This window comes from Microcaecilia unicolor, chromosome 1, assembly GCF_901765095.1.
Source record: "Microcaecilia unicolor chromosome 1, aMicUni1.1, whole genome shotgun sequence".
NCBI lineage: Eukaryota > Metazoa > Chordata > Amphibia > Gymnophiona > Siphonopidae > Microcaecilia > Microcaecilia unicolor.
This window is the reverse complement of record NC_044031.1, coordinates 383,958,233-383,981,825: the sequence shown is the minus strand read 5'-3', so window position 1 is coordinate 383,981,825 and position 23,593 is coordinate 383,958,233. Positions and strand designations below refer to the sequence as shown.

Sequence of the window (23,593 nt, the reverse complement as noted above, 5' to 3'; positions counted from 1 at the left end):
GAACACTGCCTACCCTCTACATAGGTAAGCAGTATGTGTGAGGATTAACAATGCATGTACTTTTACCCAGGGCAAAAACAGGCAGGCTCAGAGGTGGGATCAGGTTGTGGAAAGGCATCAATGCCCATACTTTGGATTTTCAAAATTACAGGTGTTTTCCATGGAAAAAGTATCTGTAGAAAAACATAAGAACAAGTCTCTGTGGTGACTTTTCAGAGAGAGAATTGGTATGCATCTTTCCTCTGAGAGCTGGTGCAAAGTCCATGAGCAACTGCCCCATTAATCCCCTGAGCAAGACATGAGTTGTCCTGTAACACTAGGTCTAGTGGTGTAGCCATCATTGAGCAAGCCCAACAAAGAACTGAAGGCAACTGACTGATGGAGGCTGCTAAGTGCACTGGCAGTGCACTAGGAGATCAGCATGGCAGACAGGGCAGCACTAAGGCATAGAAAAACTAGGCATGTGCCTAGGGCCTTCTCAGATGTGTAATTCAATGACTCTTTGATAAGCCATCTTTTGGTAGTGCCTGCACAGATCTGGCTATTGTCTCCATCTCCTGTATATTATCCTCCAGTAAGCAGAAAGAGTGTCAGCAGCTTCTTACTTGCTGCTTCTTTCTCAGAACCAGGTAGGGCCCTGTTCATGTGCATTTTAAAATGTATATTATGATGGGAGGGTGAACAATGTGTTGTTTGGTCTAGGGTCCAAAGGGTTATCCTGGCCTGATGGCAGACAATGCTTGCTTCCAGGAGTGTTGCCACACTGCCTCCTTTCCTCCCGTTTTCCCTCATGGAGCTGGGCACTAGCATCAGCACTCAAGCACAGAGCCAAGGCATGAAATCTCACTGCTCTTACCACAAGATTTGGCTCTGTGACGACAAGGGAAGATGCACTTAAGTGCTTTTGCTACTGTCCAAGTGCATTGGGAGAGGAGGGAGAAAGCAAAGGAGGGGAGGATTGGAGGCATTACGACAATGCCTGCCATGCTCGCCTTTCAGCACACCAGCTGGCTTTACCTGCTAATGGAGGGAGGTTTGATATAGGCTTTATCAGCAGATTGTAGGATGGAGGAGGGTGAAGAGATTTTTCCTAACCCCTACTTGGACATCCATCTCAAACCCACCTCCCAATATGTCACTGTCCCAGACACGAGACACTTATATCCGCTCTGTGTACCTGACACCTCTTACCTTGTTCCTCTGATCTGTCCACTGCACTCCTGACATCTGCTTCAGACACCCCTGTCAGCACCACTACCCCAGACCTCCCCCACTTACACCCTCACTGTGCACCTGACACCCCTTCTCCTTGGTTCCATCTCACCTGAGACACCTCCAGCTATAACTGACATCCCCCACTATGCCTTCAACATACACAAACCCCTCACCTCAGAATCCCACCCACAGTAGATAGCCCCACACTTCCTTACTGTCCAGATACCTCCCTACACATGCTAAACATACCCTTCTTACCTTACACACCATACCCCTGCCTCACACATACACATTCCTGCCTGACATCCACTCACACAACACCCCTGCCCTTATTATTTACCCACAGCCTGCTGCAGACACCCCATACCTTCTCTCCCATTCCCTGACTAGTACTCTTGAGAAGAACCAGGCCTCCACTACATAAGTACATAAGTATTGCCATACTGGGACAGACCAAAGGTCCATCAAGTCCAGCATCCTGTTTCTAACAGTGGCCAATCCAGGTCACAACTACCTGGCAAGGTCCCAAAAAGTACAATACATTTTATGCTGCTTATCCTAGAAACAAGCAGAGGAGTTTCCCCAAATCCATTTTAATAATGGTCTATGGACTTTTCCTTTGGGAAGCCATCCAAACTTTTTTTTAAACCCTGCTAAGCTAACTGCTTTTACTACATTCTCTGGCAACAAATTCCAGAGTTTAATTACACGTTGAGTAAAGAAATATTTTCTCCATTTGAAATTTACTACTATGTAGTTTCATCCTTTGCCCCCTAGTCCTAGTATTTTTGAAAAGAGTAAACAAGTGATTCAAGTCTACCTGTTTCACTCCACTCATTATTTTATAGACTTCTATCACATCTCCCCTCAGCTGTCTTTTCGCCAAGCTGAAGAGCACTAGCTACTTCAGCCTTTCCTCATAGAGAAACCTTCCCATCCCCTTTATTATTTTCATTGCCCTTCTCTGTACCTTTTCTAATTCCACTATCCACCTTATAATTAAAAGAGAAAAACGCCTAGATTTCAACCCAAATCGGGAGATAGACGTTTATCTCACAAAAACGAATAAATCGGTATAATGGAAAGCCGATTTTGGACGTTTTCAACTGCACTCCATCGCGGAAGCGTACAAAGTTGACGGGGCGTGTCGGAGGCGTGGCGAAGGTGGAACTGGGGCGTGGTTATCGGCCGAGGAGAGATGGGCGCCTTTCGCCGATAATGGAAAAAAAGTATCCGTTTGTAGCTAGAATTTAGGGCACTTTTCCTGGACCCTGTTTTTTCACGAATAAGGCCCCAAAAAGTGCCCTAAATGACCAGATTACCACCAGAGGGAATCGGGGATGACCTCCCCTGACTCCCCCAGTGGTCACTAACCCCCTCCCACCACAAAACATGTTGTTTCACAACTTTTTATTTTCACCCTCAAATGTCATACCCACCTCCCTGGCAGCAGTATGCAGGTCCCTGGAGCAGTTGTTAGGGGGTGCAGTGGACTTCAGGCAGGTGGACCCAGGCCCATACCCCCCCTACCTGTTACAATTGTGCTGCTTAATGCTTAGTCGTCCAACCCCCCCAAACCCACTGTACCCACATGTAGGTGCCCCCCTTCACCCCTTAGGGCTATAGTAATGGTGTAGACTTGTGGGCAGTGGGTTTTGAGGGGGATTTGGGGGGCTCAACACACAAGGGAAGGGTGCTATGCACCTGGGAGCTCTTTTACCTTTTTTTTTGTTTTTGTAAAAGTGCCCCCTAGGGTGCCCGGTTGGTGTCCTGGCATGTGAGGGGGACCAGTGCACTACGAATCCTGGCCCCTCCCACGAACAAATGCCTTGGATTTATTCGTTTTTGAGCTGGGCGCTTTCATTTTCCATTATCACTGAAAAACAAAAAACGCCCAGCTCACAAATTGTCGAATAAAACATGAACGTCTATTTTTTTCGAAAATACGGTTCGGTCCGCCCCTTCACGGACCCGTTCTCGGAGATAAACGCCCATGGAGATAGACGTTTTCATTCAATTATGCCCCTCTATATCTTTTTTGAGATGCGGCGACCAGAATTGAACACAATATTGGAGGTGCAGTCGCACTATGGAGCGATACAAAGGCATTATAAAGTCCTCATTTCTGTTTTCCATTCCTTTTCTAATAATACCTAACATTCTATTTGTTTTCTTAGCTGCCGTTGCACACTGAGCAGAGGGTTTCAATATATCATCAACGACTGTGCCTAGATCCCTTTCCTGGCCGGTGACTCCTAACATGGAACCTTGCATTTCATAGCTATAATTCGGGTTCTTCTTTCCCACATGCATCACTTTGCACCAGTGGCGTAGCCAGACCTGAGATTTTGGGTGGGCCCAGAGCTAATATGGGTGGGCACGCACTGTCTATATAAGTATGAGCAGTGTCTCTTGGGATCCTACAAAATAATGCCTTAGAATTCACTTGATGATGGATTTCTAAGTAGTCTGCCCAAAAGCTGCCCTGCATCAGTATAACCACATACATACTTAATGAAAAATTGATATTTTTAAATATAATTACATTATCCCACAATCGCTCCACTGCAAAATGCTATACACAAACTTGTGCAAAAACACACTCATATCCTTACTAAACCATAACAGCACTAATTCCAAGGACAGGACGAGCTACAACCTTATGCTTGAAAAGGCAGAACTGTAATTACACTAGGCTCTAAAACACCAATACACTACCTCGTGAAAAAAAAAAGCAAAACAAAATGGGCTGCAAATACTACACGCTATCAGAATACTGCACCTTGATCACACATGAACAACACATGACACAACGGACATGACACAAGGAACTAGAAATCAAAAAATATGAAGGCAAAATACTGAACTGGAAAGTTAACTCAAGAAGTCAGACTCAGCATGCAGCAATCCCAGAAAAATTGAAACTTACATGCAAAATATCACAGATGTACATTTCCAAAAGCTGACATATTCCAATTAATAAATTCTGAATAAAATACTTTTTTCTACCTTTGTTGTCTGATCTATTCGCTTTGGTCCCAGTGTCTTCTGTTTCATGCAGTGTCTTCTTTCCATCTGATATTTTTTCTCTCACCATGTCCACCATCCTCTTGTGTCCTGTCTACCATCTGTAGCCCTGTCCCTATCCTTCCTCAACTCAGCAGTTTCCCCTCCATCCATGTCCAGCATTTCTCCTCACTCCCCTCCATCCATGTGCATCTACTTCCTTTGTCTTTCCTTCCCTCCATCCTTGTCCAACATTTTTCCTCTCTTCCCTGCCCTCCACTCTATCCACGTCCAGCATTTCTCCTCTCTTCCCTCCCCTCCATCCATGCGCATCTCCTCCCTGACTTCCCTCCCTCCATCCAGCAACTCTCCATTCTCCCCTGCCCTCTCCTCCATCCACCCATATCCAGCAAATGTCCTCTGTCCCCTGCCCCCTCCATTCATCCATCCATGTTCAGCAAGTCTCCTCTTTCCTTTCCCCTGCCCTCCCCTCCATCCATCCATGTCCAGCAACTCTCCATTCTCTCCTGCCCTCTCCTCCATCCATCCATATCCAGCAAATTTCCTCTCTCCTGCCCTCTCCTCCATCCACCCATATCCAGCAAATTTCCTCTCTCCCCTTTCTCCTCCATCCATGCATGCCCAGCAATTCTCCTCCTTCCCCTGCCCTCCGCCATGTCCAGCAACTCTCCATTCCCCTGCCTTCTCCTCCATCCAACTCCAGCAAATTTCCTCTCTCCCCTTTCCCCTCCATCCATGCATGCCCAGCAATTCTCCTCCTTCCCCTGCCCTCCGCTCCATGTCCAGCAACTCTCCATTCCCCTGCCTTCTCCTCCATCCAACTCCAGCAAATTTCCTCTCTCCCCTTTCCCCTCCATCCATGCATGCCCAGCAATTCTCCTCCTTCCCCTGCCCTCTGCCATGTCCAGCAACTCTCCATTCCCCTGCCTTCTCCTCCATCCATCTCCAGCAAATTTCCTCTCCCCTTTCCCCTCCATCCATGCATGCCCAGCAATTCTCCTCCTTCCCTGCCCTCCACTCCATGTCCAGCAACTCTCCATTCCCCTGCCTTCTCCTCCATCCATCTTCAGCAAATTTCCTCTCTCCCCTGTCCCCTCTAGCAATCCCTGTTGTCCAGCAATTCTCCTCTCTCCCCTGCCCATCCTGTTTCTATCCATCCCCTTCCCCATTCTATCCAGCATCTCCCTCCCCCTCTCTCCCCCTTCACAGCACCTCCCATTTGTCTGTCTCAATAAAGAATGACAACGTGGATGCAGCTTGCAGCAGCTCACAGGTTTGCCTGCTTTGTTTAACTTGCCTGAACGGCGACGGCTGCGCGGGGGAGTAGAATAGATAGGCTGCTGGCTCACTTCCACTCCACTCCCCAAGTCGCAGCGGCGAACGGGCGGCCCTAAAAGCAGCAAGCAACCAGGCTCGTTGACTCCGTCCTTCCTTCGCTTCCTGCCCTCTCTGCGTGCGTCCCGCCTTCCTCTGATGTCATTTCCTTTCAAGCGGGCGGGACGCTGAGAGGGCAGGAAGTGAAGGAAGGATAGAGTCGACGAGCCTGGCTGCTTGCTGCTTTTAGGGCCACCCGTTCGCCGCTGCGGGTAAGAAAAAAATAACATCAGAGTTGCGATTGGCTCGCAGACTAGGACTGGGTGGGCCTGAGCCAAGAATGGGTGGGCCTGGGCCCACCCGTAGCTACGCCCCTGCTTTGCACTTGCTCACATTAAACGTCATCTGCCATTTAGACGCCCAGTCTCCCAGTTTCGTAAGGTCCTCTTGTAATTTTTCACAATCCTCTTGCGATTTAACAACTTTGAATAACTTTGTGTCATCAGCAAATTTAATTACCTCACTAGTTACTCCCATCTCTAGATCATTTATAAATATATTAAAAAGCAGCGGTCCCAGCACAGACCCCTGGGGAACCCCACTATCTATCCTTCTCCATTCAGAATACTGAGCATTTAACCCTACTCTCTGTTTTCTATTTTTTAATCCACAATAGGACACTACCTCCTATTCCATGGCTCTCCAATTTCCTCTGGAGTCTTTCATGAGGTATTTTGTAGAATCCAGATACACAATATCGACTGGCTCACCTTTATCCACATGTTTGTTCACCCCTTCAAAGAAATATAATAGATTGGTGAGGCAAGATTTCCCTTCACTAAATTCATGTTGGCTTTCTCTCATTAATCCGTTCTTTGAATATGCTCTGTAATTTTGTTCTATATAATAGTCTGTACCATTTTGCTTGGCACAGACATTAGGCTCACCGGTCTATAATTTCCTGGATCTCCTCTGGAACCTTTTTTAAAAATCAGTGTTACATTGGCCACCCTCCAATTTTCCGGTACCATGCTCAATTTTAAAGATAAATTACATATTACTAACAATAGTTCCACAAGTTAATTTTTCAATTCTATCAGTTCTCTGGGATGACTACCATCTGGTCCAGGAGATTTGCTACTCTTCAATTTGTCAAATTATTTATTTATTTATTGCATTTGTATCCAGTGGCGTTCCTAGGGGGGCGGACACCTGGGGCGGCGCCCCGCCCCTCCGGGTGCAGCACCCCCCGGATGCAGTACGGACCCCCCTCCCGGGTGCACGCCACTGGGGAGGGTGCCACAGCGCATGCCTTCTCAGCGTTCCCTGACTTCGCGCGTTCACTGCAGCTCCCTCTGACCCGGAACAGGAAGTAACCTGTTCCAGGGCAGAGCAGAGGGAGCTGCAGTGAACGCGTGAAATCAGCGATCTCAGAGCAGGCGAGCGCCGCGGCACCCCCCAGCGGCGTGCACCCGGGGCGGACCGCCCCCACCGCCCCCCCCTTGGTACGCCACTGTTTGTATCCCACATTCCCCCACCTATTTGCAGGCTCAATGTGGCTTACATAGATTTGATAACATTGTCATAGCTGGATATCAGATACAGCTAGTTATGTGTAGCGGTTAAGGAAGGGGAGAGGGAAGAAGGAAGAGGTTGTTAAGGTAGTTATAGAGGGTGTATGATCATAATTGCCCCATTACATCCTCCAGGTTTATAGAGATTTCATTCAGTTTCTCTGACTTGTCAGCTTTGAATACCATTTCTGGTACCAGTATCTCTCCCAATTCTTCCTCGGTGAAAACCAAAGCAAAGAATTAATTTAATCTCTCCGCTATGGCTTTGTCTTCCCTGATTGTCCCTTTTACCTCTCGGTCATCTAGCGGTCCAACAAATTATTTTGCTGGCTTCTTGCTTTTAATATACTTAATATACCTAAAATATACCTAAAATACCTTGGGTGATATGGGGCTCATCTTAATTTTTTCCCATTCAATCCTAGTTACACTGTTGGCTAGAATGAGGAGTGGTAAACAAAGTATCAGTGCAGTTGGAGAAAGAAAAAGGGGGAGGGAGAGAGAAATCTCAGGCAATGTTTGCATGCCACTTAGGTTGATAGGAGTCCAAGCAGTGTGTAAGAATATATAGTGGGCAGATTCAGTATGCTCACATACCAGGGTATACAAGAAACACAGACACTGGCTGCCATGATTGGCATAAGTGGGTAGGGAACATGAAATGGGGCTATACCCCTGGTAGCTGCTCATGGTAGTGTGACTCTATAAAGACTGCTTCTGATTGAGCGGGAAGCCCAAAGGAGCAGGGAGAAGTTGCTGGACTAAAATAACAGTTGGCCCAGTCGAGAGGAGGATTTATGAGCAAGCTCTAAGCAGAGGTCTAGGGAAAGGGCTCCTGTCTCAGAATTTTCTTCCTGTAGGACAGTTGAGTAAGGGCTATAGAGGTCAGTTTGTCTTAGAACAGGAAACCCTGTTCCTGTTCCCTTCCCATCCTTTCACTCAATGCTTGTGATAACAGGGACAGCATTGCTTGCTGGATCTTTCTGTCCTTCAGTTGTAGGTTTCCACATGTAACTCCAAAAGAATTTAAGAATTAAGATAGGAAAAGTCATGCTGAGTTAGACCAAGTCCATCAAGTCCAACCATCCTGTTTCAGAGTGTCGCTAGTCCACCTCTCAAGTACCTGGCAGATCACAAAAATGTGGATCTATTTATTATAGCTCATTTCCAGGGACGTGAAAATGGCTCTCCACATCTACCTGGCAAAAACACATTTTTTAAACGTTGTTTTCCTTCATGAACTTGTCCAAATCTCTTTTGAAACCAGCTATGTTAGTTGCTCTGACCATAGCCCCAGCAACAGATTCAATATCTTAATTATGCGCTGTGGGGAGGGGGGGGAAGCTTTCTACAATTTCCTTTTTAATCTGTTGGTCTTTGTTTTCATGGAGTGTCCTCTTGTCTCTGTGTTTGGCAGGTTAAACAACTGCTTTGTTTGTATCTGTTTCACCCCTCTCTGAAGTTTATAACACATCCACTCTGTCATCTTTTCTCCAAGCCAAAAAGTCCTAACCTGTGTATCCTCTCTTTATAAGGGAGGTGCCCCATTTTCTTTATCATTTTGTCAACCTTCTCTTAACCGTTTCTTTTTTTGTCCAAGACATTTTATTGAATTTAATCAAATAGAATGCAACAAGGTATATCATATCAGAAAAAATGAACGAGTAACAACTAAGCAATAATGGTAATATTTAACCATCTCTCTGATCTCGTGCACTTTCTAACTCCTCTTACTCTTACCAATCTATAAGTTAACCATTTCTCTGACCTCATGTGCAACTGTTTTAAAGTAGTCACCTTATTTTCTAACTCCTCTTACTCTCTTACCTATCTATATGTTCCATCTTTGCTTATACCCTTCACTCTCTATTACGTATTGTGTTGACATTGTAAGTAGTATACTATGCCATACTTTGTGTTATTTGAATATTTTTACTGCTGTAATTGTTTATTGCTCATGTTTGATTTATTCTTACTGTACACCGCCTTGAGTGAATTGCTTCAAAAAGGCAGTAAATAAATCCTAATAAATAAATAAAATAAATAAATGAAACAGAACAAAGGCATAGTCTCATTCACAGAGTATAAGGTAGATCGAACAGAGATAATATGATCTATGTAGCAATGGCATTAGAGAGGTATTTTTCTAGATTGGACCAGATTTTTACTTACGTAAGGTGGTTCCCATCTTGTCAGCAACAGACGTTTCAAATTTGTAACATTTTAAAACAGTTTGCCATCAAAAATGGACATTGTGTAAATGATTATTTTTCTAGTAAGATAGAATCGTTTTTAAGGCACTTCTAATAAGAATGTCAAAAAGTTTTGATTGAGAGTCCGAGAGTTATCTATTAAGGGCGTAGGACTTAAGAATAATAATTTTGTATGATAGTTCAGGAGAGAGAGAAAAATGTTACAGATATCATGCCATAGATCTAACCAAAGGGAAAAGATGTTTGCATATTAGTTTAAAAGTTCCTTTTGTGGATGAACATGGCCAACACAGATTGGTGGTTGTAATGCTCATAATGTGCTTTCTTTGCGGGGTTCTTTGGACCTTTTCTAGTTGCAACAAATCCTTTTTGAGATGGGGCAAACAGAACTGCACACAGTACTCAAGATGCGATAGCTGGACTAACAGGAAAGAGTGGAAAGAAGGAATACTGATTTGGCACGGTCTATATTACTGTAAACGTAGGTGAGAATGCCTAACAGAGTGGTCTCAGTGCTGTAGTGTTGTCTGAATCCAGTTTGATTAGGATAAGGTGCCTGAACCTGGTCTTGAAAGTCAACTGCGTATGAACTATGGATTCTGCAAGTTTGGCTGTAAAAGTAAGGTTCGTGACTGTGCAAAAGTTAGCACAATCACTAGAGAGTTTGGTCATATCTTTGAGCTTTGGTCTTAATGTGGCCAGTTTCCAAGCTGTAGGGACATATCCATGTTCTAGGCTAGATTGAACCAGAGATAACAGAAATGGGGCAAATGGTGGTAGAAATTTCTTCAGAAGACCAAAGGGTACAGGATCCTGAAGGACTGTAGTCGTCTTAACTTAACCTTTTTGCATGTGTTGCACAATATGGGCAAAGTGTATCCATGATCTAAAAATCTATTGGTAAACTCAGTCTGAGAAGAGCAAAGCCTATTAATTCACCAATACCTACTTATAGTAAGGCTGCTCTTCAACCAGTTACGAATGATGGCTAGAAAAACAAAGAGAATTATTTCTGTCTACTGATTAAAATAGTTTAGTATAGTAACTTTGAGAGTGGGGTTGTTTGGTTATTGGTTTTTTATATTTCCTCACTCTTTTGGCTGGACCTTTATAATACAGTAAAAAAAAAAAAAGTATATATTTTTAATGTTCCACATAGGCACCCTGTTATAAGCCAAGCCCGTAAAGTACACATGCACATTTACACCTTCTTCAGAGTAGGTGTGAATATATGACCTACTGGGAATAGGCTGTTATAGAGGTGGGAGGGACTGTGCACCTGATCAAACCTATTGTCTATAGAAAACAACTCTTACAGGTGAGCAGCAATGCTTTTTCCATCAACAAGCAGGATCGAGTCAAACGTGCAGTAGAGATTTTGGGAAGTTATGCTGAAACAAATATGTAATTTTACAGGGGGAAGCCATTAGTTTTATTGTGGTGCTGGGGAAAATAAAGCTGGTGGCATTTACTTTTAGCTGCAAGATCGATGATTTCACCCAAGTGGAAATGTGTTGGATCTCCTCTGCTATTTTAGTGCCTTGCAATGATTTTGTTTATTAAGGAGGTGAAGTGTCTCATTTTTAGCAAAAGAAAAATTGACTGCTCCAGTTCCTGAACTAGTCTGAACAGAATTCTGTTGCGTCTGTCGCCCATACACCTGTTTGAACGGAAATGCTTTAACTGGGGACTGTATCTTGGCATCCCAGCTCTTTCACCGTGTCACACCACTGTATTGGTGTAAAATGAGTTTCTCTATTTGTTACTGATTTATAATTTTTGGAACATAATAAAGAAATAAGTAATGAGGAGGGCAGGAAAGATGCTGATCAGGGAGACAGACTGTAGTTCCTGGCAAGCAATATAGTAGTTCTGGTGTTAAGGGCCTTTGCAAGAACGGGACAGTCACATACTCTATACTGTAACGTATTCACGACAATCACATGCCCTTTGCCCTCTAAAAGTATTTGCTAAGCTGCTTCAGTTGTAAAGTTCTAATTTCTCATTGCTTTGGATCTTGGCAGACAGTCTACTTTAGGATGGCATTCTGGCAGCTCCTGACACTTACCCAGCTACTGAGCAGTTTCCTCATTTCAGCACTGGCTTCTGAAGGCTTCATCTGTCCTGCAAATTGCACTTGCCTTCCTATCCAGCAACACATCCTGTGTCCCAATGCCAGCCTGACCTCCATCCCCTCAGAGATGTCAAACAGCACGTTGGAACTATACTTGCAGTACAACAACTTCCCAGCCCTGTCCGCCAGCTTCTTCCCCGATCTCCCCAAACTCAGTGGCCTCTACCTCAGTAACTGCAACATCAGCAGCATCGGAACTGGTGCCTTTGAGAATCTGCAAACCCTGAAATACCTCCACCTGGACAACAACCTGCTGAGAGATCTACAGAGCAGCGCTTTCCAAAACCTCAGCAGCCTTCTGTACCTCCACCTGGAGAACAACATGCTTAAGTCTCTGAATCCAGGTAAGAAATTGAGTGCAGACAGGGTGACCATGTGGCTCCAAATCTTAAGAAACAGGCAAGTCGGTCCTGAGTTTTCAAATGTTTAGATGTTTTTCTTTATGAACTCACTATGAAAACAAACAGTGGTGATGACCAAGGGGAGGAAACAACAAATTCAGGAGACCATCTTGGTTCAAATACTTATTGTATTGTCTAATAAAAATTCATGATAACCCAACACTGAGAATTTATTTGCGGTCAGTTTGTCACCAGGGGCGTAGCCAGACAAAAGATTGTGGGTGGGCATAGGCAAGAAGTGGGTGGGAACCAAATGTTCTCCCCCCCCAAAAAAAAAAAAAAAAATCTAAGCTGGCAGGAAAACGCTTCTTTCCACCTTGGCAGTCTGCAAAGGCATGCGCTGAAAACTGAGCATGCGCAGGTTCCGGTATCATTGAGAGTAGCGTTTTTGTTACCATTAGGCAGAAGTCTTCAGCTGGCGGAGCTTGGGATCTCCACCAGCTACCGCTAATGTTGGGTGGGCCTAAGCCCTAAGTAGGTGGGCCCTGGCCTACCCAGGCCCACCTGTGTCTACGCCACTGTTTGTCACCATATTTTAAGAATTTTTAATTTATATAATCATTAGCATTTCAATTGTCTTACATGTGTTATGCCATGTATAATATAATACAATAAATATTTGAACTAAGGTGGTTTCCTGACTTCTTCGCGATTTCCTCACTTTGGTCATCACCACTGTTTCTTCATTTATCTTCTGTGGGGACTTTATCTTCTTTCCCTTTCGTGTTTTTAGAGCGAGAAAATCCAGAAACTCTTTCTAGGACAGGGCCCACTAAGCCAGTCTGATTTTCAAGATAGCCACAATGAGTATACATGAGAATTTTGCCTGCATTGCCTCCATTGTATGCAAATCTCTCATGCATATTCATTGTGGATATCCTGAAACCTTGACTGGCTGGGGTGCCTCAAGGACCAAGGTTTGGGAATCACTGATCCACTCATTTTCCTGTATAGCGGCAGTGGTTTTCAAGAGGGAGTCACAACACACTGATGTGTCACCAGGACTTGGAGTGTCTACTGGAGAAGCAGACTGCAGGAACATAGTTGCTCATGTAGTAACAAACTGCACTAAAATCAAAAGGTTTTTAATTTCTAGTCTGCTCAATTAGAATACAGAGACTACAAATGCATAAAAGTCAAAATGTCTCTAACCCACTCATCACAGGAGTCAGTCACTCTTGCTCCACTGCATGAAATTGGGAGGGATGGAAATGACCTGGGTAGGGTAGGGTCCAGATGGGTAGAGGGTAAGATATTGGGTGCACAATTTTACTTTATTTTCTACAAAATTCTCCCAGAATGAGTAACATTTTCCGTCCTACTGTACAAAATGCAGTGTTGAAAGACTGAAGATTCCCCAGTTTAAGTTGAAATATACATATCAATACAGTGAACGTAAAATTCTTTCCTACATTTATTGTCTGCACATTCGCTGCTTTCCTCATGAACTCTGCAGTCCTCGCTTCACCCAGATTGAGAAAACCCTGTTCTCCAAGCCTCAGGCTCTACCCAAGCTCCAATTTCCTGCTCACTGAACATAGATAAGGGACCATCACTGAGAAATAGAAATCCTGAGATGTCAGACTCTACATGTAGTACAACATAGGAGGGAAAAAAAACCCCAGAAATGCATTTAATCCTTATAGTGTGAAACATGAAAATATCAGAAATTTTAAATATATATTTCACATTTCCCATCTTTCTCATTTCTTCTCCAGTCCTCCCATCCCCCTTTCTCATTTTTCAATATAAGAATATAAGCGTGTCCATTCTGGGACAGACCGAAGGTCCATCAAGCCCAGCATCCTGTTTCCAACAGTGGCCATTCCAGGTTACAAGTACCTGGCAAGATCCCAAAACAGCACAATACATTTTATGCTACTTATAAGCAGTGGATTTTCCCCAAATCCATTTTAATAATCACTTATGGACTTTTCATTTAGGAAATTATCCAAATCTTTTTAAAACCCTGCTAAACTAACTTCTTTTACCACATTCTCTGGCAACAAATTCCAAAGTTTAATTACACGTTGAGTGAAGAAATATTTTCTCCAATTTGTTTTAAATTTACTACTTTGTAGCTTCATTGTGTGCCCCCTAGTCCTAGTATTTTTGGAAAGAGTAAACAAGCGATTAACATCTACCTGTTTCACTCCACTCATTATTTTATAGACCTATATTATATCTCCCCTTAGCTGTCTTTTCTCCAAGTTGAACAACCCTAGCTGCTTTAGCCTTTCCTTATAGGGAAGTTGTCCCATCCCCTTTATCATTTTTGTTGCCCTTCTCTGTACCTTTTCTAATTCTACTATATATTTTTTGAGATGTGGTGACCAGAATTGCACACAGTATTCGAGGTACAATAGCACCTTGGAGCAATACAAAGGCATTATAACATCCTCATTTTTATTTTACATTCCTGTCCTAATACCTAACATTCTATTTCTTTTCTTAGCCGCCGCTGCACAATGAGCAGAGGGTTTCCACATAACATCAACGATGACACCTAGATCCCTTTCCTGGTTGGCGACTCCTAATGTGGAACCTTGCATCACGTAGCTCTAGTTAGGGTTCTTCTTTCCCACATGCATCACTTTGCACTTGCTCATATTAAATGTCATCCACCATTTGGATGCCCAGTCTCTTAAGGTCCTCTTGTAATTTTTCACAATCCTCCTGCGGTTTAACGACTTTGAATAACTTTGTGTTATCAGCAAATTTAATTACCTCACTAGTTACTTCTATCTCTAGGTCATTTATAAATATTTTAAAAAGCAGCGGTCCCAGCACAGACCCCTGGGGAACCCCACTATCTACCCTTCTCCATTGAGAATACTGACCATTTAGCCCTACTCTGTCTTTTAACCAGTTTTTAATCCACAATAGAACACTACCTTCTATCCCATGACTCTCCAGTTTTCTCTGGAGTCTTTCATGAGGTACTTTGTGAAATGTCTTTTGAAAATCCAGATACACAGTATCAACTGGTTCACCTTTATCTACATGTTTGTTCACCCCTTCAAAAAAATGTAGTAGAATGGTGAGGCAAGATTTCCCTTCATAAATCCATGTTGGCTTTGTCTCATTAATCCATGCTTTTGAACATGCTCTGTAATTTTGTTCTTTGTAATAGTTTCTACCATTTTGCCCGGCACCGACATCAGGCTCACCGGTCTATAATTTCTCGGATCACCTCTGGAACCTTTTTTTTTTAATTGGAAATATATTGGACACCCTCTAATCTTCAGGTACCATGTTTGATTTTAAAGATAAATTATATATTACTAATTCTACAAGTTCATTTTTCAATTATATCAGTACACTGGGATGAATACCATCCGGTCCAGGTGATTTGCTACTCTTCAGTTTGTCAAACTGCCCCATTACATTTTTACAGAGATTTGATTCAGTTCCTCTGAGTCATCAGCTTTGAATACCATTTCTGGCACTGGTTTCTCTCCCAAATCTTCCTTGGTGAAGACCAAAGCAAAGAATTAATTTAATCTCTCTGCTATGTCTTTGCCTTCCCTGAGTGCCCCTGTTACCCCTCAGTCAACTAGTAGTCTAACAATTCTTTTACCTGCTTCTTGCTTCTAATATACCAAGAAAGGTTTTACTATGTGTTTTTGCCTCCGACACAATCTTCTTTTCAAAGTCCCTCTTTGCCTTCTTTATCAATGCTTGGCATTTGACTTGACATTCCTTATGCTATTTCTTATTATTTTCAGTCAGTTCCTCCTTCCATTTTCTCAATGATTTTCTTTTAGCTCTAATAGCTTATTTCACCTCACTTTTTAAGCACGCCGGCCGTCGTTTGGTATTCCGTCCTCCTTTTTTAATATGCGGAATATATTTGGCCTGGGCTTCCATGATGGTGTTTTTGAACAGCATCCACACCTGATGTAAATTTTTGACCTTTGCAGCTGTTCCTCTAAGTTTTGTTTTCACCCTATTTTCATTTTATCATAGTCTCCTTTTTGAAAGTTAAATGCTAACGTGTTGGATTTCCTGTGTGTACTTACTCCAGAGCTGATATCAAAGCTGATCATGTTATGATCACCGTTATCAAGCGACCCCAGCACCATTACCTCCTGCACCAGATCATGCACTCCAACCCTGTCTCTCCCCAGACCTCCATGGGCTAGTAAGGAATGAAAAGCAGAAGTACTCCCCCACCTACCTGTCTATCCCTCACCAGCTCAAGCCCCCACTATCAATTCCCCAGTTGCTATTCATCCCATTGATCTCTCACTACCACTTATCACTACTGCCCCCAATCCCCACCCATCCAGTCCAGTCTCCTAGTTCAGGTTCACCCAATCTCTTGCTTGTAAATTGTGTTATACTGCCTGAATCACTTTTATCATATGTCCTTATAAAGTGCTCTCTGGCACTTCCCATTCATTCCAAGCTCTACCTGAGCCGAGGCCACCCAGTGCCCAGGACAGGAAGGGCTGGATCAAGGGACTGTGGCACCCTCTGCCAACTTTCAGTTTGATGCCCTGGACCAGCTTTTGGTTTGGTGCCCTCCCCCATCTCATGCTCGCTCCCCCGGTTTACCTTTAAATGCGGTTGCCCCCTCTCGAGCACTGGCAGGGTGTCACCTAATGCTACTCACATCAGCTCAGGCATCTTCCCCTCTGCCACACTTTGCCCCACTTTGACTTAACTTCCTGTTTCCGCAGGGGAGCGGCAGAGTGGAGATGCTGGGACTGGTGCGGGTAGCGTTAGGTGAAACTCTGCTGGTGATCAAGAGGAGAAAAATCACATTTAAAGGTAGACTTGGAGAAAGTGTCCTGGGGGGGGGGGGGGGGGGTTGCCAGACCCAGGGATGGAGGTTTTGGCTGTTGCAGAGGAGCAAGACTACTATGAAGAAAGACTAAGGAGGCTAGGGCTTTTCAGCTTGGAGAAGAGACGGCTGAGGGGAGACATGATAGAGGTATATAAAATAATGAGTGGAGTGGAACAGGTGGATGTGAAGTGTCTGTTCACGCTTTCCAAAAATACTAGGACTAGGGGGCATGCGATGAAACTATAGTGTAGTAAATTTAAAACAAATCGGAGAAAACGTTTCTTCACCCAACGCATAATTAAACTCTGGAATTTGTTGCCGGAGAACGTGGTGAAAGCGGTTAGCTTGACAGAGTTTAAAAAGGGGTTGGACGGTTTCCTAAAGGACAAGTCCATAGGCCGCTACTAAATGGACTTGGGAAAAATCCACAATTCCAGGAATAACATGTATAGAATGTTTGTACGTTTGGGAAGCTCGCCAGGTGCCCTGGGCCTGGATTGGCTGCTGTCATGGACAGGATGCTGGGCTCAATGGACCCTTGGTCTTTTCCCAGTGTGGCATTACTTATGTACTTATGTAAGTGTGGCAGGATTTAGCATCTCAAGGCTTGGAACCTAAGCCAGTGCCTCACCTGCTCCATGCCTTCAGCGAGCCCTTACGACAGATCCCTCCTGCTGCCTTCCTATTCATTGGTTGTGTAGTGGCTCCCTCATATACTTTCATTCTGCTAACCTGCTGACTCACAGTAGAGACTATAGTAGGTTTCCCTCCAATAAGCCTAACCTTTTTTTTTTTAAAAGAAAAAAACAGCAGTTATCAGTCACTAAAAAGAAACCAAAGAGAGAGAGTCCTAGAGGCAATGACTGGCTTTACATAAAATCTCTCATTCATGGAACTCCAGTAGTGAACAAGTATGTACAAAAGAAGACTAGTAAAAATAATTAGACTATGGGGGCTCATTTTCGAAAGAGAAAAACATTTAAAAAGTGTCATAAAGCAGCATTTGGATTGATTTATTCTCAAAATGTCCAAATTGGTATTTTGAAAACCTATTTTGTAGACGTTTATCTATGCAATTCATCTGCAGTGCATCCAACTCACAAGGGGCATATCAGAGGCAGGATTAGAGCAGGCTTAGGATGTGCCTAACACTTCAGTGTTTTACAGCCATAATGGAACAAAACAAAAACATCTACAGCAAAAACTTCAACGTTTTAGTCTAGACTTGTTTTTAGAACAAATAAGGCACAAAAATGTGCCCTAAGTGACCAGATGATCACCAGAGGGAATCAGGGATGACTCCCACCTTACTGCCCCAGTGGTCACTGACCTCCTCCCACCCCCAAAAATATGAATATAAATAGTACTCACCAGGCTCTGTGACAGCCTCAGATGTTATAGCCAGCTCCATTAGAGCAGCATGCAGGTCCCTGGAGTACTGTAGTGGTAGATGCAGTGCACTGTAGAAAGGTGGACCCAGGTCCATACTTCCCCCTACCTGTTACACTTGTGGTAGAAACTATGAGCCCTCCAAAACTCACCAGAAACTCACTGTACCCACATATAGGTGCCCCCTTCACCCATAAGGGTTATTGTAGTGGTGTACAGTTGGGGGTGGTGGGTTTTGGAGGGCTCAGCAGATAAGGGAACAACAGTGAGGTGGGTACCTGGGAGCATTTATATGAAGTCCACAGCAGTGCCTCCTAGGGTGCCCCATTGCTCTCCTGGGATGTCTGGGGGACTAGTTTACTAAAAATGCTGGCCCCCTCCTATATCCCAATGACTTGATCACAAAAACTTGTTACAAACAGTACTGTCAAAAAAAATGTAAAAGATAGGCATTTTGCTGTTTCAAAAATGGTCATGTTTTCTATTTGGATTTGGGACGTTTAGCTCAATACGTCCAAAGTCCGACTTGGACGTCATATCGAAAATGCCCCTCCATGTGTCCATAAGCATAGTGTAATATTCTTGCAAAAATTATCCTACATAATTGAATTAACAGCTGTAGGTCTCCTTGGAACAGTCTCTCCTACTTCTAACTAGCCTGGGAAAGCGCGGGGTACAAATGTAACAAAAATAAAAACATAAAATAACTCTGATATCATGCTCTCTCTCTCACAGAATGTGAATGGTATAACTAGTGCTTTTTTTTGTGCCGGTATGCGCCGTTTTTTCAAAAGGCCGGCTCACCTGCCCGCCTTCAGCTCCCCGACTTTCCATTCCTGCTCCCTGCGTTGAAATCTTCTATTTACCCAAAGTCGCAGTGGTGAACCGGCAGAGAAACTAAGCAGCAGGCAGGCAGGCTCACCTCCTCGTCACTTCCGTTCCCTCTCAGCGTCCCGCCTTCCTCTGATATAATTTCCTTTCCGTGAGGGCGGGATGCTGAGAGGGAAGGGAAGGGAAGCGACGAGGAGGTGAGCCTGTCTTCTGTTTAGTTTCTCTGCCGGTTCGTCGCAGTGACTTCGGGTAAATAGAAGATTTCAACGCAGGGGGCACAAACGGAAAGTCGGGGAGCTGAGGGCGGGCAGGTGGGGCTGGGGTTGGAACGATCTCGGGGGCAGGTGGAGGCTGGGGCGAGTCACTGGACATGGAAGGGAGGGGGAGGATAGGGGGCAATGGTGAATCGCTGGACATGGAGGGGAGGGCAGGGGAGAGAGGAGAATCGCTGGACATGGATGGGAGGGGAGGGAAGGGCAGGAGAGAGAGGAGAATCGCTGGACATGCATGGGAGGGGAGGGAAGGGGAGAGAGGAGAATCACTGGACATGCATGGGAGGGGAGGGAAGGGGAGAGAGGAGAATCACTGGACATGCATGGGAGGGGAGGGGAGGGGAGGGAAGGGGAGATAGGAGAATCGCTGGACATGCATGGGAGGGGAGGGAAGGGGAGATAGGAGAATCGCTGGACATGGATGGGAGAGAAGAATAGGGGCAAAGGAGAATCGCTGGACATGAATGGGAGGGGAGGCTAAAGGAGAATCGCTAGACATGGATGGGATGGGAGGAGAGGGCAGGGGAGAGAGAGAGGACAGTTGCTGGACATGGATGGATGGAGGGGAGGGCAGGAGAAATGCTGGACATGGATGGAGGAGAGAAGACAGGAAGGAGATGCACATGGATGGAGGGGAGGGGAGATAGGAGAAATGCAAGAGAGAAGGACAGAGGAAGGAGATGCACATGGAGGGGAGGGGAAAGAGTATGCTGGACATGGATGGAGAGGAGGAAAGAGAAAGGAAGTGAGATGAACATGGATGGAGGGGAGGGGGAGAGGAAAAATGCTATACATGGATGGAGGGGAGGGAAGACAGAGGAGGAGATGCACATGGATTTAGGGGAGATGAGAAATTCTGGATACGGATGGAGGGGAGGGGAGGGGAAAGAGTTGAAATGCTGGACATGGATGGAGGGGAGGGAAGAGGGAGGAAGTGAGATGAACATGGATGTAGAGGAGGAGAGAGGAGAAATGCTGGACATGGATGGATGAGAGGGAAGAGAGAGGAAGGAGATGCATATGGATGGAGGAGAGGGAAGAATATGATACTGATGGAGATGAGGGAAAGGGAAAAGGGGAGAAAAACTGCACATGGATGGAGAAAATAGGCAAGAACTAGATCCACTCTATACCTCCTCCAGTCAAGTCTGCGGAGGACCCAGCTTTTACCTATGGATGTAGAGCAAGAAATGAAGAAGAAAGGAGGAAAGTAAAGAAATAAATGGAAAGGAAGCCCTGGAAACGGAGTTAAGGGAACAGATAGAGAGCAGTAGAATCGGAGACTTGGACCAACATGATCAGAAAAACAAAGTCACCAGATAACAAAGGTAGAAAAATCATTTTATTTTCATTTTAGTGTTTGGAATATGTCCAATTTGAGAATTTACATCTGCTGTCTTATTTTGCACTGGGTATACTGGAGCTGTAACAGCTTACTGAAATTATTTGTAATGAAAAACAAAATCACAAGTTATTTTTTTCTCCTGTACTGGTATAGTATTTTCAATGATACCTGTTTATATGCGCCATGGCTGGTATAAGGGGTGTCGCTACTGTGGGTGTGGCTACCATATGGGCAGAGCCATAGATGGTGACCCCACCCATAATGAGTACCGGTACCTTTTTTTCCTACAAAAAAAAGCACTGGGTATAACATTCCTCACTCCTGATGATGGTACCTTTATCTGTTCTCCATCTGATGCTCTGTATTCCTCCTCTCTCAGTAGGTTGGTGACAGTGGCTTAGCCGTACCAAGTGCTTATGATGCAAATGCACCCCCTGTCAGTAGCACTTAGAGCGCAGGCACTCCTTTTTCCCATGCTGGTCATAGGCGATAAGGGGTGGCATGGGGTGAACAGTGCACCCCCAAAAATTTCCTTGCCACCCCTCTGCTACCCCAACCAGAGTCAGCATACTCTGGCATCGCCTCTCTACCATTAACTTCCTCCCTCAGGTCCGGTTTCTCTCTCCTCTGCCTCAAGTTTACAAATATGTTGCAGGTGCCGTCAGCGATTAGATCAAGCTATCCTCTGGTCAGTCCAAGGTCCTTTGCTCTGTTACAACTTCCTTTTGCCATGGGGGTGGGATGCAAGAGGGGAAGCCTGATCTAATGGCTGCCAGTGACCCCCATTAGATAAATTCTCGGTGGAGGCAGTGGCATAGCCAGACCTGATATTTTGAGTGGGCCCAAAGCTAATATGTGTGGGCACTATGTATATAGGTGTGAACAGCGTTTCTTGAGATACTCCTAAATAATGCCTTAGAGTGCACTTGATGAGGGATTTCTAATAAAACAGTCTGCCCAACAGCTGTCCAGCATTAACATAAACATACACATACTCAGAACCTATGTAGAAAACCTTAACACCACCAATTCTGAACACACAAATACTATTAACAGTACTTTTTAAAAGGTAGAAGTGACTATACACAACACCAATATGTGTCCCATTGGAAAAGTCAGACAAGTTGGACTGATATAGATCCCAACACAAACCAGAAGAATCTCTCGCTTTGGTCACTGAAGAACACAGACCAAACCTCATCAATTACAGAATAAAGGACCAAAAATCTGAAATTGTCCAGTAGCCCAGCATCAGCCCTGCACTTCCATACCCCCCCCCCCCCATCCCTTCCTGTAGCTTGACATCAATCCTACCTTTCCCTTACTATCCCCCCACCCCATCCATCCCTGTAGCATAGCATCAGCCTTGCCCTTTCCTTCTCCCTTCATCCATCCCTATAGCCTGACATCAGCCCTATCCTTTCTTTCCTACCCCCCCCCCCATCTCTGTAGCCCGGCATCAGCCCTACCATTCCCTTCCCTACCCCCCCATCCATCCCTATAGCTTGGAATCAGCCCCTCCCCCATCCATCCCTATAGCCCGGCATCAGCCCTTCCCTTCCCCACATTCATCCCATACCTGGGCATCAGTCCCACCCTACCCCCCACCCCTTTCTGTAGCCTGGTGTTAGTCCTGTCCTACCCCCTACTCATTCACCCATAGTCTGGCATCTCCCCCACCCTGAAGCACACCACTGCAGAGCCCACCCCCACCCAGAAACCTGTCTACATTAAATATGAAGCTTTTTTTTTTTTAAATTTGAATCTGGGCACAGCAGAGACCATCCCCACCAAAAAACCAATCAACGTAAAAAGACTTTTTTTCCTTTTTCAATTTTAACCTGGGCATGAGCGCAGTCCCACCCAGAAACCTACCAACATTAAAATGTATTGTTGGTGGGTTTATGGGTAGGGATGGGCTCTACACTGCCTAGGGGGAAAAAAAAGATATATTTAATGATTAAATATACCTTTTTTTCTCTTGGGCTGTGAAGAGCCCACCCCCAGCATTATACTCACTGTACATGACTGTGTTCCATATGTTGGCTCCTGTTCCTGTTTGTGGCCACGGGGGAGTGCTGAGGCCTGACTCTGGGGGTCTCAACTGAAGGCTGACCAGACAGCAAAGGCCCAATAACAACTTCTGCAGCAGTCCAGATACTGCTGGCACAGTGGAGAAAACCCGGCAGCACTGGTAAGCACAGAGTTTTCTGTGCGGTGCTGGCCTGCGCACTGAGAGGGCACAGAGGCTAAGAACGAGAACAATGAGAATGAGAGCAACAGAGCACAGCACTGCGGTAGCAGTGGTGTGGTGAGGCACTAGAGTGGCTGACTTCCTAACCACGACCCGCACTAAGAAACAATAGCTACCGCAAGTAGGAGGACTAGACTCTGGAGAGCTGCTGCTTTTGCTGCCAGCTGTGGAAATGCATGTGGTTGAGGCTGAGCCAGGGCAGAACTGAAAGGCTATGCAAGCTCACTGCAGCCTAACCGGCACCGGATTGGAGGATCAGGACAAATTGGGTGACCCTGAGCTGAGATTGGGTGGGCCTGGGTGGAGAGGACAGAGACCAGATCAGGAAGGAGGAAAAAAAGTAAGGAAAGACATTGGACCCGTGGGAGGGAACAGAGGTAGGAAGGAGAGGGAAAGAGACTGCACAGGAAGGGATGGGGGGGAGACCTGCTGCATATGAAGGGACAGGGGAATACTGCATGTGAAGAGAAGAGGGGAGACGTGCTTTTCCACCTTCTCCAACTCCTTCACCCCTTCCAGTTCTTACCCCCTCTTCCTTCTTTCTGATCCCTTCTCATCACTTCCCTCCACTTTCTCTCTTCTCCCTCCCTACCTGCACTCTGAACCCCTTCTCATCCTATGCCTTTTCCTACTGCCAATACTCAGTCTCTGCGTCAGCCCTAGCCTCAGGCCTTTCTCTCACTTACCTGTGTCAGCACTCTGCGCTCAGACCCCTTCAGCACTAGAACCACTCGCCTACACTTATCCCTTAACATCTGCCCATTCTCTCAACTCTGTTTTTTTCTCCTTTCTGAATAAAATATCTTCCTAGTTCCCTTTATCTGAAAGGGTG

The 23,593-nt window shown here is 45.1% G+C and overlaps 1 protein-coding gene across 1 annotated transcript in view; it reads left to right on the top strand.

The window, feature by feature from the left end:
• Nucleotides 1–23,593, top strand: part of LOC115474847 (chondroadherin-like) — a 53,138-nt gene that overhangs the window by 6,371 nt on the left and 23,174 nt on the right. The window contains 1 exon segment of the mRNA XM_030210546.1: nucleotides 11,372–11,821. Coding sequence (XP_030066406.1) covers nucleotides 11,383–11,821 — 439 coding nt within the window. The 5' untranslated portion in view covers nucleotides 11,372–11,382.